This window comes from Amaranthus tricolor, chromosome 17 (assembly GCF_026212465.1).
Source record: "Amaranthus tricolor cultivar Red isolate AtriRed21 chromosome 17, ASM2621246v1, whole genome shotgun sequence".
NCBI lineage: Eukaryota > Viridiplantae > Streptophyta > Magnoliopsida > Caryophyllales > Amaranthaceae > Amaranthus > Amaranthus tricolor.
Genome location: NC_080063.1, coordinates 13,757,569 through 13,768,951, shown reverse-complemented (window position 1 = coordinate 13,768,951; position 11,383 = coordinate 13,757,569). Strand labels below are relative to the sequence as shown.

Below are 11,383 nucleotides of genomic sequence, written 5' to 3'. Positions count from 1 at the left end.
AATTTAATTTTCGAATCAGATCAGATATCCTAAAAAACGGATTAAAGAAAGTATATAACCTTCCATCAAACAAGTAAAATTATTTTTATTAGAAATAATTTCAATACATGGTCATTCGCTTCAATTACCTTTGAGTTGTATATTAGGAGTATAATCTAAAACTTTTAATTATTACCATATATAATTATTAAATTGAGTTCGTCTTACATGAGAGATAATATCCCACAAAAGAAGCTCATTAGACTAAGCATAATTTCCTAAACATAATCACCAAATAACATTAGAGCTTTGCACCGGACCATATGCCCATAATCAATCCTTTAAATATACGGGCTTTAAATAAATTCTTTATTTACAAAAAGGAAACGTATTAAGAATGAGCATTTATTTTTTTAAAAAAAATTATGATACATTACAATAAATTTATAATTATCAATACTCTAATTATAACTAGAAAAGCAAGTTATCAAGTTATAAAACATTCAGTCTGAAATGCTTATTTTAATGGAAATTTAGAAATCAAAATCATAAAATGGGTCGGACTTATCTTATTTCAGCTCGTTTTAACTTTTTTATTTGAGGTTAATCCAACCCAACTCTTATCCAGCTCGTGACATAGGTATAAAGAAACATTTGAAATAAATAAGCTTATTGTTAAAAAGATATCCAAACTAAGCTCCAAAAAAAAGTATTTTCCAAATAAGGTATTTAGGAAAATGACTGTCAAAAACACCAATTTCAAGTTCTATTAGGCTGGAGGTTGAGTTTCAAAAAGAGCTTAAAATCGTTGTCCAGGACAATGATTTTTAACTCTAAAACAGACTTGCCATAATCATCAAAACAACAACTTCATAATCATTATAAAGGATAATTTTTTTATTTAAGTGAAATATTTGTTACTAATAGCGATTTTCAGCTTTTTAGAAATCCATCCTTCAGCCCATAACGTTTAATTTGAAGAATACTTTTTTCAGAACTTTATTTGAGAATTTTTGTAAATAATAACTTTACTTATTTCAGCTATTTTTAAAAGAGACCGTCTTTTGCTGAAATGACCTCAATACAAGTTCATAAGCTATAATTTTTTAATATTAGATTATTTAATCCAAATATAAGGCACGGGACACCATCTTAAAAAATGTGTGTACTTATTTATGGTCTAAACAAGAGATAATAGGCTTAATAGCCCACAATTACATAATAACCTCGAAAACTACGGCCTACAAGAATGAGAACCTTCCCACCAAGTCATCAACCTTCCAACTTCAAAAAAGTGTCTCTCTCACAAGTCACAACCCCAATTCTAGACCCAATTCAAGTAAGCATCTCTATCTTTCTCTTTCTCTAATAATCTAAATTAATCAACTGTTTCTGTATACTTTTAAGTTGTACTATGTAGATTTTGTTTGAAAATGGTACATATATAAATGCTTTGTTAGGTAGTGGATAAGCCTGTACTGAAAGAAAATCATGTTTTCCAAGTTTAAATCTGGGTTGTTCCCGGATCAAAATGATTCTAGTGATGGTGAATTGTTGCGTGATATTGAAGATATTAGTAAAGCCCTTTATGTTGAGAACAAAACCCATGCAACTTCTTTGATTTCTTACTCTAAATTTGGCCATAAATCAACAAAATCTAGTTTTGAAAAAGATGAGTGGTTGAAGGAGGAACAAAAGCATTCTTCAATTTGGAGTTGGAAAGCCTTTAAGGCTTTGACCCACATTAGGCAGAAGAAGTTTAATTGTTATTTCTTTTGTCATGTTCATTGTATTGAGAATTTGATGGGGGATTTTAATGATATTAGTATGGTTGTGAATTGGAAGAGGAAGGATGTCGTGCTCAAGACTCTGCCGTCGCGAGTCTCAAATGGGATTGTTGAGTTTGAGGAAACATTGATGAGTAAATGTTGTGTATATGGTGCTAAAAATGGGTCTGGGGACTTTGTGAAGTATGAACCTAAGCATTTTCTGCTATATGCATCTGTAATTGGGGGGGAAGGGCTTGAAATTGGGAAGCATTGGGTTGAACTTACTAGGTTGCTTCCTCTTACGTCTGAGGAATTGGAGCAAGATAATTGCTCCGGGAAATGGTCGACAAGTTTTAAGCTTGTGGGTAAGGCTAAAGGTGCTACATTGCATGTTAGTTTTGGGTTTTTGATTACAAAGGATGGTTTATTTGAATCTTGTAGTAGTGTAAAACCACCTCTTCTTCTTAGCTTAGAGCAAAATGGGTTGAGCAGGATGAGCTCTGCTGATGCTGGCTCTGTTGGGGAAAGTAGCACACTTAGGCGGGTTGGTAGTGTTCCCAATAGCGTGACTAATTTGTCTAGTTCAGCCCAACACTTGGATACGAAGCTAAGTTTGCAAAAGGACGCACATGATTTATCAAATTCCATTAGTATGCTTTATGGAAAGCTTGAGGAAGGGGGTGTTAATAATCTGAGTAAGATTGACATGGATCTTAAGCATTTGGAACCCCTTCATATAGTTTCGAACACGTTATCTGGTTCTGCAAAAGATTTCAGTGGTGTTAATGATGATGATTCTGAGTTAACAGTGGTTGATAAAGGGGTAGAACCAAATTATATGTCCACGGAAATGAATGAGTGTAATGAATGTAATGCTGAAGACTTGAAAGCTTCAACTGTTGAAATAATAGATGTAGCTGAAATTTTCAAGGGTGAAGGGATATACTCAGATGAAGACATAAAGATTGATAGATTGGATGAAGCCTCTGAGTGTGTTGCAAAAGATGCCCCAATACATAAATACAGTCTTTTGGACACCGAAGAGTCTAATCTTGAGGAGGGTGGTTTAGATTTAAGTAAATCGTTCTTGTTACAGTCTCCGGAGTTAGAAATACCGGAGGATGAGATGTCTGTTGAGGTCAAGGTTAAGCATAAGGCTAGTAATCTTGTCGATTTATTGAGCTTAGATGATTTTGATAACAATGTGGTTAATGATTTCTGTAACCTGCTGCAAGATATGCATTCTCCGTCAAGCGGAAAATCTAATTTCAATCTTGAATCTCCTAGAGAACGTCTTTTAAGACAATTTGAAGAAGAGATGATGACGTCTGGCGGCCTTCTCCTGGATGTTGAACAATACGATGAATGTGAAGCTCCTAGTGTCCCCTCTTCCGACTATGTCGAAAGTGTGGAATTGTCTCCTATCTTTGATACCGCGAACTTAGCAGGCGAAAGTGCGCAACTTTCATTAAGACATAAACTCAAGGCAAGTAGCCTTGAACGATTGGAGACTCAGACGTTAATGCAAAGATGGGGTTTGGACGAGGAAGACTTCCTAAACTCCCCTCTCTATAGCAGTGGTGGGTTTGGGAGTCCTATTTTTTTTCCTCCCGAGGAACCAGTTGTATTGCCTCCCCTTGCAGAAGGATTGGAGCCATTGCTTCATTTAAAGGATGGAGGTTATCTGCGGTCTATGAGCCCTTTGCATTTCAGAAGTGCGAAGAATTGTGGACGCTTGATCCTTCAAACTTCAAAAACTCTTGTGCTACCAACAGAGTTGGGTTCTGATATTATCGATATATTGCATTGCTTGGCTTTGGTTGGCGGTGAGAAGCTGTCCAAGAAAGTGCGGAGTTTAATGCCTCTTGATGATATTTCTGGAAAGATTATGCAGCAACTAGCATGGGAGGCTTCATATGAAGCAGAGGTGCTTGAAAGGTTTGTGAGTTGATGATACATGCTTTGTTTGCCCCTAAATTCTATCTCTTGTTTGGTTGGTTCACTTCACTGTGGTAAATTAAGCTTTTATGGTGCTTCAAGTGTTGTTTACTCCACATTTTCGAATCTTTCAAATTCAAATGATGTTAGCTAACTTATATGTGTATTCTTGTTTCGTTGGGTGTTATTTTGTGGAAATTGTTTAACTAAGTACACTAGTCTACTTATTTAACAGACTTTTATAAACCATGCTTGATGCTGCATACAAAGTTAAGTAGTATTATACTAATTTCAGAAATTGGTAACTGTGAATAATCTTTTTCATCATTCAACATCTCTAATCCATATGGACGACCATTGAAACTGATATATTGGTTCATGTAGCCGACCTCAATCTTTGGGACTAAGACTCTAGCATTGTTGTTGTATAATCAACATTTCTTATATGGAAAAATGCACTGGGACTCGTACTATTCACGTCTACTTCCTTTTATATGAATAATTAAATAATGAACGAGATTAGTCATTGCAAGCATGTCCAATCTTTGACATTAATATAAAACCATTTTATGAATTTCGATTTCTATAGACTTAGCTTGTTTCAATCTTTAATTTTGTCTATCCTATTACAGCCACAGGCAAGCGTCTTCACAGTATGAATCCGAAATTGTTGGGGTTGAGGGGGGTCCACATGTTCATGGGTCTAATTGCTTTAGTTCAAGTCTGATAGGTTGCAACATTGGGTCAGCATACATGGCTGCGAAAGATCTGGTCTTGTTGGGACTTGACAATATAGAACCCCTCTTGATTGAAGGGTTGAAAATACAGTCAGGCATGCCGAATCATGATGCACCTTCCAGCATCAGGGTAAAATCTGTAAAGGAAGACAGCACTACTCAACACAAAATTGACTATTTTGATGACTCTTCTGATTTCATGGGTGTTGAAGGTACAGCCGAATATGCTGATGAATTATTGGAACTTTCTATTTCGCTAGATGAGTGGTTAAGGCTGGATACAGGACTGTCGGGTGATAAAAATCAGGTTGATAAGCGTACCTTGAGGGTGCTAAGAGCTCATCATGGTAAAGCAAGCTATGTGAATAACTACTTGGGAGGAGGAGAACATACGCTAAATGATTCAAGAAAGTGCGGATTTTTGGGTGATGTTCTTACTCTCATATTAATGTTACAGCTCAGAGATCCGCTCCGAAACTATGAACCAGTTGGTGGGCCAATGTTGGGTCTAATTCAAGCAAAGAGACTTTTCAAACCTGTGACTCAACCAATGGAGGATGATAAACAGGGAGAAGAAACGGTGAGGTTTTTGTTGAAGGATGTTCATGTTGCAAGTTTGAATACGGAATCTGAGAATGCTGAAACATGGTCTTCTAAAAGACAACAAGAGGCAGGATCGCGGTGGTTGCTTGCTAGTGGGTTGACCAAGACCGAGAATAAGCCTCGCATTTCAAAGTCACGGTCAATAATGAGAATGCATACCCATGTGCTTAGAAAACTATGGACTAAATCCTTTATTTGGAGCATATCTCGCACCATTCATGGAGTTGAAGCTGACCCTCAAAACCCACTCACTCGAAACCCTGACGTAATATTTCCTTCAGAGACTATTTGATGCACTTGGTAAGAAACATGTTACTTATAGATTGGATGAATGTTTTTATGTCATATTTCTGTTTTGGTGCACTGTTTTTTTCCCTTCTTGTAAGTATGATTCTAATACTTCTGGATAATGATATGTAATTAGTCACTTTTCAACGAAGCTTCAGTGGTATATATTTGAGTATAAGTTGAAATCCTTTTTGTGATGATAAATGACATAGGGTTCTTTTTGAGTGGACATAAATAATTGTACCCCACAAATTATATGACGTAGTTGTTGATGATGAAACAATGCTAGTGCAATATTGTTCTGTTTTTTGAGTCATATTTTGTATTTTATTTATTTAATTTTTTTTATTGATTTGCCATTTTCAAAGTTGACTTACAATTAAGGCATTTAGGAGTTTTGGAGTTTTAGCTGCCCTTCCTTGTCAAAATGACCCTACCCCTTGAAAAAAAAGGAAAAGAAAAGATGAGGTTTGCAATCAAAAGGGACCCAAGTGACCTTTGTTGTTATCCCTCAAGTTTCAAGCAAGATTCATGGTTGGTTCAAGTAATAACCCCTCCATCTTTCATGGAAAGAAAACTTGCTTCTCCATTGTACTTTCTCGCCCTATGATTTTGTTACACTTTTCGATTTAAGTCGTATTTATATTTTTTGTATATTTCTATATTTGTTTGTGATTTTACGTACTCTCTTCTAATCTCACCTGCAAACAAATTTCCTCCTTTCGTCTCTTTTTTTTCACCCCCGTTTTCTACGGATACAAATTAATAAAGTTACTTTGCCCTATTACAGCAAAATTAAAAGAACCGAGGAAGTATTAGTTAAGCATTCAATACTCATGCGAGTATGTGAGGTTGCATATTTTTACCTACTACAACCGACTTGGTGTGTTGCGCCGATTCTTTTGAGTATTATAACTGGAAACACCTCTTGATCCCTTATTAACACTCTTTTACATTTCAAAATAACTTTACTTGAACATATTTACCCTTAGCCATGAACCTCCTTTGTATATTTAATTCAAGCAACTTTTCTGTTTTTTTTTTCGTTTCCTTCTTTCAAGAAAAATAGAGAAGTTGCAAAAATAGAAGTCGCTAACTCGAATTATTAATCACATTAGTTTCATTCAAGTATCTTGGACGATATGCTTATCCTAGACCCACATTTTCGTTCCCATTCGAGCCTGAGCGTCACGTTGAATCCAATCTCTTCTTTACTCAACTAATCCTACTTCGTTTTTAATAATAAAAAGAGAAGAGGGATTAGTCACAGATTGTAGATTCTAGCTCTAATCTAAGTTAACCCCTTACCCGTCTCAATAACTAGAATCAAAACAAGGGGAATGTCAACGCATCTGGGAAAAAAACGATTGATTTCTATTAATAGACGGCTAAAGACCCAAACCAAGTCTGACTCAGCTCATCCCTTTATTGACCATTATTATTCTTGAGGTTTTTTTTTTTTGTAAGATAGGTGGCTCGGCTTGATGTCCATGTATTCATCCCCAAAAAAGATTATACATGTTGCGCGTTTTAGCTCACCTAAAGTTTCCTAAAATTGCAAATGAAAGCCATGTATAAGTTGATTACATTGTTGAACAAAGTTTGTCACTTTTCCTAAAATTGCAGTAATCAAACAATGGTTTTCCCAACACATCGTTGTGTCTAAATGATTCGTTAAAATATGTTCGCATTCATTTTGATTTTTGAGACAAGATAGTTTTCGAATTGAAAACTTAACTTGAATTTCTGTGTTCATAAAATGATTTGAACTGGTTTGAATTCTGCAAATAAGTCTTTCTAGGACCTAAATTTTAGCACTTTGCTATCAGTTTTTAGCATGTCATTCTTTTAAGATTGGACCCATCTTATTTGCAGTGTGAATAAACAGACTTCCCTTTTTGTTTGGTAGATTGATCCTATCACCTTCAGATTACTTGTGATATGTGAAACCTTACTACTACCAAGTACTACCCCATTGCACACTCTAGAAGATGTAATTCATATTCAAAAGAATAGATACTGCTTCTCCTTGGTCTTCGGTGTGAATTAGGTTACAATATTTCCTGATTTCTGATGTTCAGTCATCTGTCACACTGCAGATAGCATTTCTTTTGTATATGTTTCGTGTTCTGAACGTCAAGAGTCAAGACCTATTCGAATAGGTCAAATTCGTACTCGTTCTCCTACATTCAATCTTTTGATTGTCTGGAGAATTATGTGTTGGCTTGATCGTTGAAGGCTTTTCCTTTCGCTATAGTGATAGAAGTTTGATTTTCACCACCTACAGACTACAAAAAGATCAATACTCGCCCCACCTCTTATGTGTAGGGAATTATCATTCGCCCAAACTTACAAAAAATTCTGTTAATTATCTGAATGTCCGACTTTATTCTATTGAATTATCTTAGAATTTGCTCGTAGATTTACCTTCATGGCGTAATGGATAGAGATTTTATTACCCCAATGTCATTAAGTGGTTCCTACCTACGGTGAGGTTTGGGAGGGTCAGATACTCGGGTGTATGCAACTTTACCCTTGTTAATGATAAAACTAACAAAGAGGTTATTTCCGATTGACCCTGGTAACAAACCCTTGTCCATCGGTATGGATATATGAAGTCAGTAAATTGTTCTTGTCCTTGTCCATTTCCTTTTATAGTCTGAACATTGAACACCACCACCATTGTTTACTTATAAAAGCTTATGCAATAAAGTATATTCTTTATATACTAATGGTGTTAAAAAAGTACATATGATACTACATGTGTTTCTGATAAACCTAAAAGAAACTAGTTTTTATTGTGCTCAACTGTATTACTGCATATTGATCCACCAGAAAAAGTAGAAACACATAATATTATGTGCAAAAAAACTTCCTGGTCCTTTGTCTACCACACGCCCTTTATCCTATGAACGTCATTGCAGCTGAAAGCTGCTCGGATTGAGAAACATACTTATTCCGTTACTTAGGCGATTGATGGTTATGATTGCCTTCATACGTTGTGATTACGTATCTCATGTCGTCCCTGTCCCTTTCTACTCGCTTCTTCACCGGGCAACCATCTGCTGCACACCTGTAGTAGTTCCTGTCATGAATAGTTGAACAATATCTGTTAGTATAGAATTTGGTAATGTGTTACTTTATAGAAATAGTATCCTTTTTTGCTTGTGGGTTTTGTTATACCTTGGATTTGGGCTATTTTTGACCATTTTCTTGCCATATTTTCGCCATTTGTAGCCGTCGTCTACTACATCAATCTCTGATTTCATTCTGAATGCAACTCTTTCCTTCTTTTCTTTTCTGCTTCTCATGCTTTCTCCTACTAACAATCAGTAAGAAGCTTGCACAATGAGATTTTGTATGTCATTTTAGCATTCATAATCATATTGATAACATCATTGTCCTGTTAATTATATCCTGCTCGTAGAAACTATAATCTCAGTTTGGAGAGGCTCGAATAACGTCTAATCATACCCTTATTGAAAGAAATAAGGAAGTTGCGGCAAGTGAGACTCTCAAATCGAGAATATTATCATATTGATAACATCGTCATTTTGTTTAGTATATCCTGCTTATAGAAGTTGCAATCACAGTCTGGAGAGGGTCGTATGACGTCAGACCATACCCTTATTGGAAAAAATAAGGAGGTTGCGGCAAGTCAGACTCTCGAATCGAGAATATTATCATATTGATAACACAGGTATTAACATGCTATCTTTTATTAAATCTACTATTACATGATGCAACAATTATAAGAGCTTACAGTTAGTATTCCCTCCTTCATTCTGAATATTGCTATTTTCTCCTACATGGAAAAACTCGGTTCCATGACACCCGAAACCCTGAATCTGTTCAAAACCCATCGATTGTTGCTCGTTCCCATAGTCGTGAAATGAGAAGTAATCAGAAACCTCGAGACCATTTCCATCGAAATACTGATCACTCCCAGAAGAGTCTAAGGGGCTAAAACTGGTAACATTACAACTCATTTGTGTGTTGTTCGTGTAATTCGCCTCCATTAATTGAATCAAGAAAGGAGAAGAAGAAGGATCAAAATCGAATAACGATGTGTTTGTTGTTGTTGTTGTTGTTGCCATTTGTCATTTACAGGAGCAGCAAAAACAACATACATATAATGCAAAGAAAAGCTCACATCACAGAAACCTTCCAAGGAGTTTCCATTGATATTAAGGGAAATTTCATAGGGTGGTTCTAATTGTGGTGCTGGCTTTATAGAAAATTAAACTTAGGAGGACTGTTTTAGTGTACAAAGGTAAAACATTTGAAAGGGATAGCAAAGGGAATCATAGCTGGGACTACCCTTTTGCTAAGGATGACTTGGGAGAAGACTTTGCTTTATTTTGTGAGTTTAATTAATTTTTTAAAATTTTTGAAAACTTTTTTTAGTAATATTCTTTTTTGGAAAATATTTTGGATTAACTCTGCATGTGAGTGCTTATCGCTAGGTTTGGAAAATATTGTGGGTTAACTATGGGTGATATGAGGTGTACTTTTGGATGTTCGAGTATGATATATCAGGTCGGGTTAATATTAATTCTTGTGCTTACGTAAATATTTTGACAATCTTATTTGGTTTTTTATGCGGGAATTTTGGATCGTGTTGAGTCATTCTCGTTTTGGATATTTAGGTTAATTTTAGCGATATGCTTGTGTTGTGACAATCCTCTTTCAGTTAAATTTAGTTTTTTTTATGACTTTTAATTAATATAGCATAGCACGTTTATGTTTTATCTAGTGTTATCGGGTTGGGCTAATTTTGATTCTTGCGCGCACATAAATACTTTGACCATATTTTTTATGTGTGGGAATTTTAAATTGAGTTGAGTCATTCTCAGTTTGGCTAATTAGGTTGATTTTAGTGATATGCTTGTGACAATCATGTTTCCCTAGTCAGTTAAATTTAGTTTTTTCATGACTTTTAATTAATATAGAATAGCACGCTTATCTAATGTGTCGTATTTTATCCTATTCATCTTAAGTGTCCTATTTACTTTATGCGCTCTATTTAATGTACTTATTCGATCTTTAATATATCAAGTTATGTATAATTAAAAATTATAAAAAGTTGATATTAATAATCTTTAGATCAAAACGAATCAAATAAGATCCCATATAACTATGTTTTAACTTATAGATTAATAATAAAATACAATTTAAGAGTGATAGAAGAATAATGTTCTAAAAGTAAATGAGAAACCTAAGATAAATAGAAGGGAGTATTACTTATTACAAGTTGTGTTTATTTTTGGTTTAAATTAAGTAATTGGATGTGGTTAGACCAGTTACCCGTCCCCCATGGCAGGAAGACTAGTCAAATTGTTTGATTCTGATATTATTAACTACACTTCTAGTATACTTCTTTTAAGTAAAAGAGTAATCAGCTTCAGGCGATGGTTGTAATTAAAAATGCTTTTTTCAATATAAAATAGGTTAAAGGAAGAAAATTGTTAAGTATGAATCAAAATTAGAATTTTATCTAAATAAAATAACAATTACTCTAATTCTCGCCTCAAGACATGTCATATATCTATACTCTATCAGTAGAATTATCAATGAAGATAATTAAATTTTCTTGAGAATTAAATTTTATTTCAATTAAAGCATAATCACTAATTTAAAAAATATTTTAGATTTGATTTTCATCTATTATTTTTATTTTTTTTCTATCGGTCTATTTTATAATAAAAAATAATTATATATCATTTCATTTATTAAAAGAGGGTTCAAAAAGCAAACTGCCTTTTTGGTTTAGGGTCATCATACAGCTATTACACTTACAAAAGGTGCATAAACTGATCTGGGTTTGTTTGACTGGTACACTAAATCTATTGCTAGAACTAGGGGTTGAAGCGTTGACTTACAGTTGACCTGGCTTTATATTTCTGTCATACTCTCATAAGCCATTATTAGTGATATATGCCAATTTAAAATATTATGTATAATTTAATGTTGTGATTTTAACTTGAATTCAAAATAATTTTAAGAATCAAATTGAAAAACAAAATGATTTTATAATTTTGCAAAAATAAAGAGTTGTAGTTGCTTCTA

The 11,383-nt window shown here is 34.4% G+C and overlaps 2 protein-coding genes across 2 annotated transcripts; one reads left to right on the top strand and one right to left on the bottom strand.

Annotated features, from left to right (window-relative positions):
• The first annotated feature begins 1,182 nt into the window (after positions 1 to 1,182).
• Positions 1,183 to 7,576, top strand: LOC130804117 (protein PLASTID MOVEMENT IMPAIRED 1-RELATED 1-like). Its single transcript, XM_057668447.1, has 2 exons — positions 1,183 to 3,686; positions 4,319 to 7,576. The coding sequence occupies exons 1-2, from the start codon at positions 1,471 to 1,473 to the stop codon at positions 5,316 to 5,318; spliced, it is 3,216 nt and encodes a 1,071-aa protein (XP_057524430.1). The 5' UTR covers positions 1,183 to 1,470; the 3' UTR covers positions 5,319 to 7,576.
• Positions 7,577 to 7,937: 361 nt separating this feature from the next.
• On the bottom strand, positions 7,938 to 9,657 carry LOC130804118 (probable WRKY transcription factor 51). Its single transcript, XM_057668448.1, has 3 exons — positions 9,078 to 9,657; positions 8,498 to 8,636; positions 7,938 to 8,399 (listed from the first exon to the last, which is right to left on the bottom strand). The coding sequence occupies exons 1-3, from the start codon at positions 9,409 to 9,411 to the stop codon at positions 8,276 to 8,278; spliced, it is 597 nt and encodes a 198-aa protein (XP_057524431.1). The 5' UTR covers positions 9,412 to 9,657; the 3' UTR covers positions 7,938 to 8,275.
• Positions 9,658 to 11,383: the final 1,726 nt, after the last annotated feature.

Coding starts and splice junctions, on each gene's coding strand:
- LOC130804117 (XM_057668447.1), top strand. CDS start 1,471: ATGTTTTCCAAGTTTAAATCTGGGTTGTTCCCGGATCAAAATGATTCT. Junction 3,687..4,318: donor GAAGCAGAGGTGCTTGAAAG/GTTTGTGAGTTG, acceptor ATCCTATTACAG/CCACAGGCAAGCGTCTTCAC.
- LOC130804118 (XM_057668448.1), bottom strand. CDS start 9,411: ATGGCAACAACAACAACAACAACAAACACATCGTTATTCGATTTTGAT. Junction 8,637..9,077: donor TGAAGGAGGGAATACTAACT/GTAAGCTCTTAT, acceptor ACTGATTGTTAG/TAGGAGAAAGCATGAGAAGC. Junction 8,400..8,497: donor AAAAATAGCCCAAATCCAAG/GTATAACAAAAC, acceptor TATTCATGACAG/GAACTACTACAGGTGTGCAG.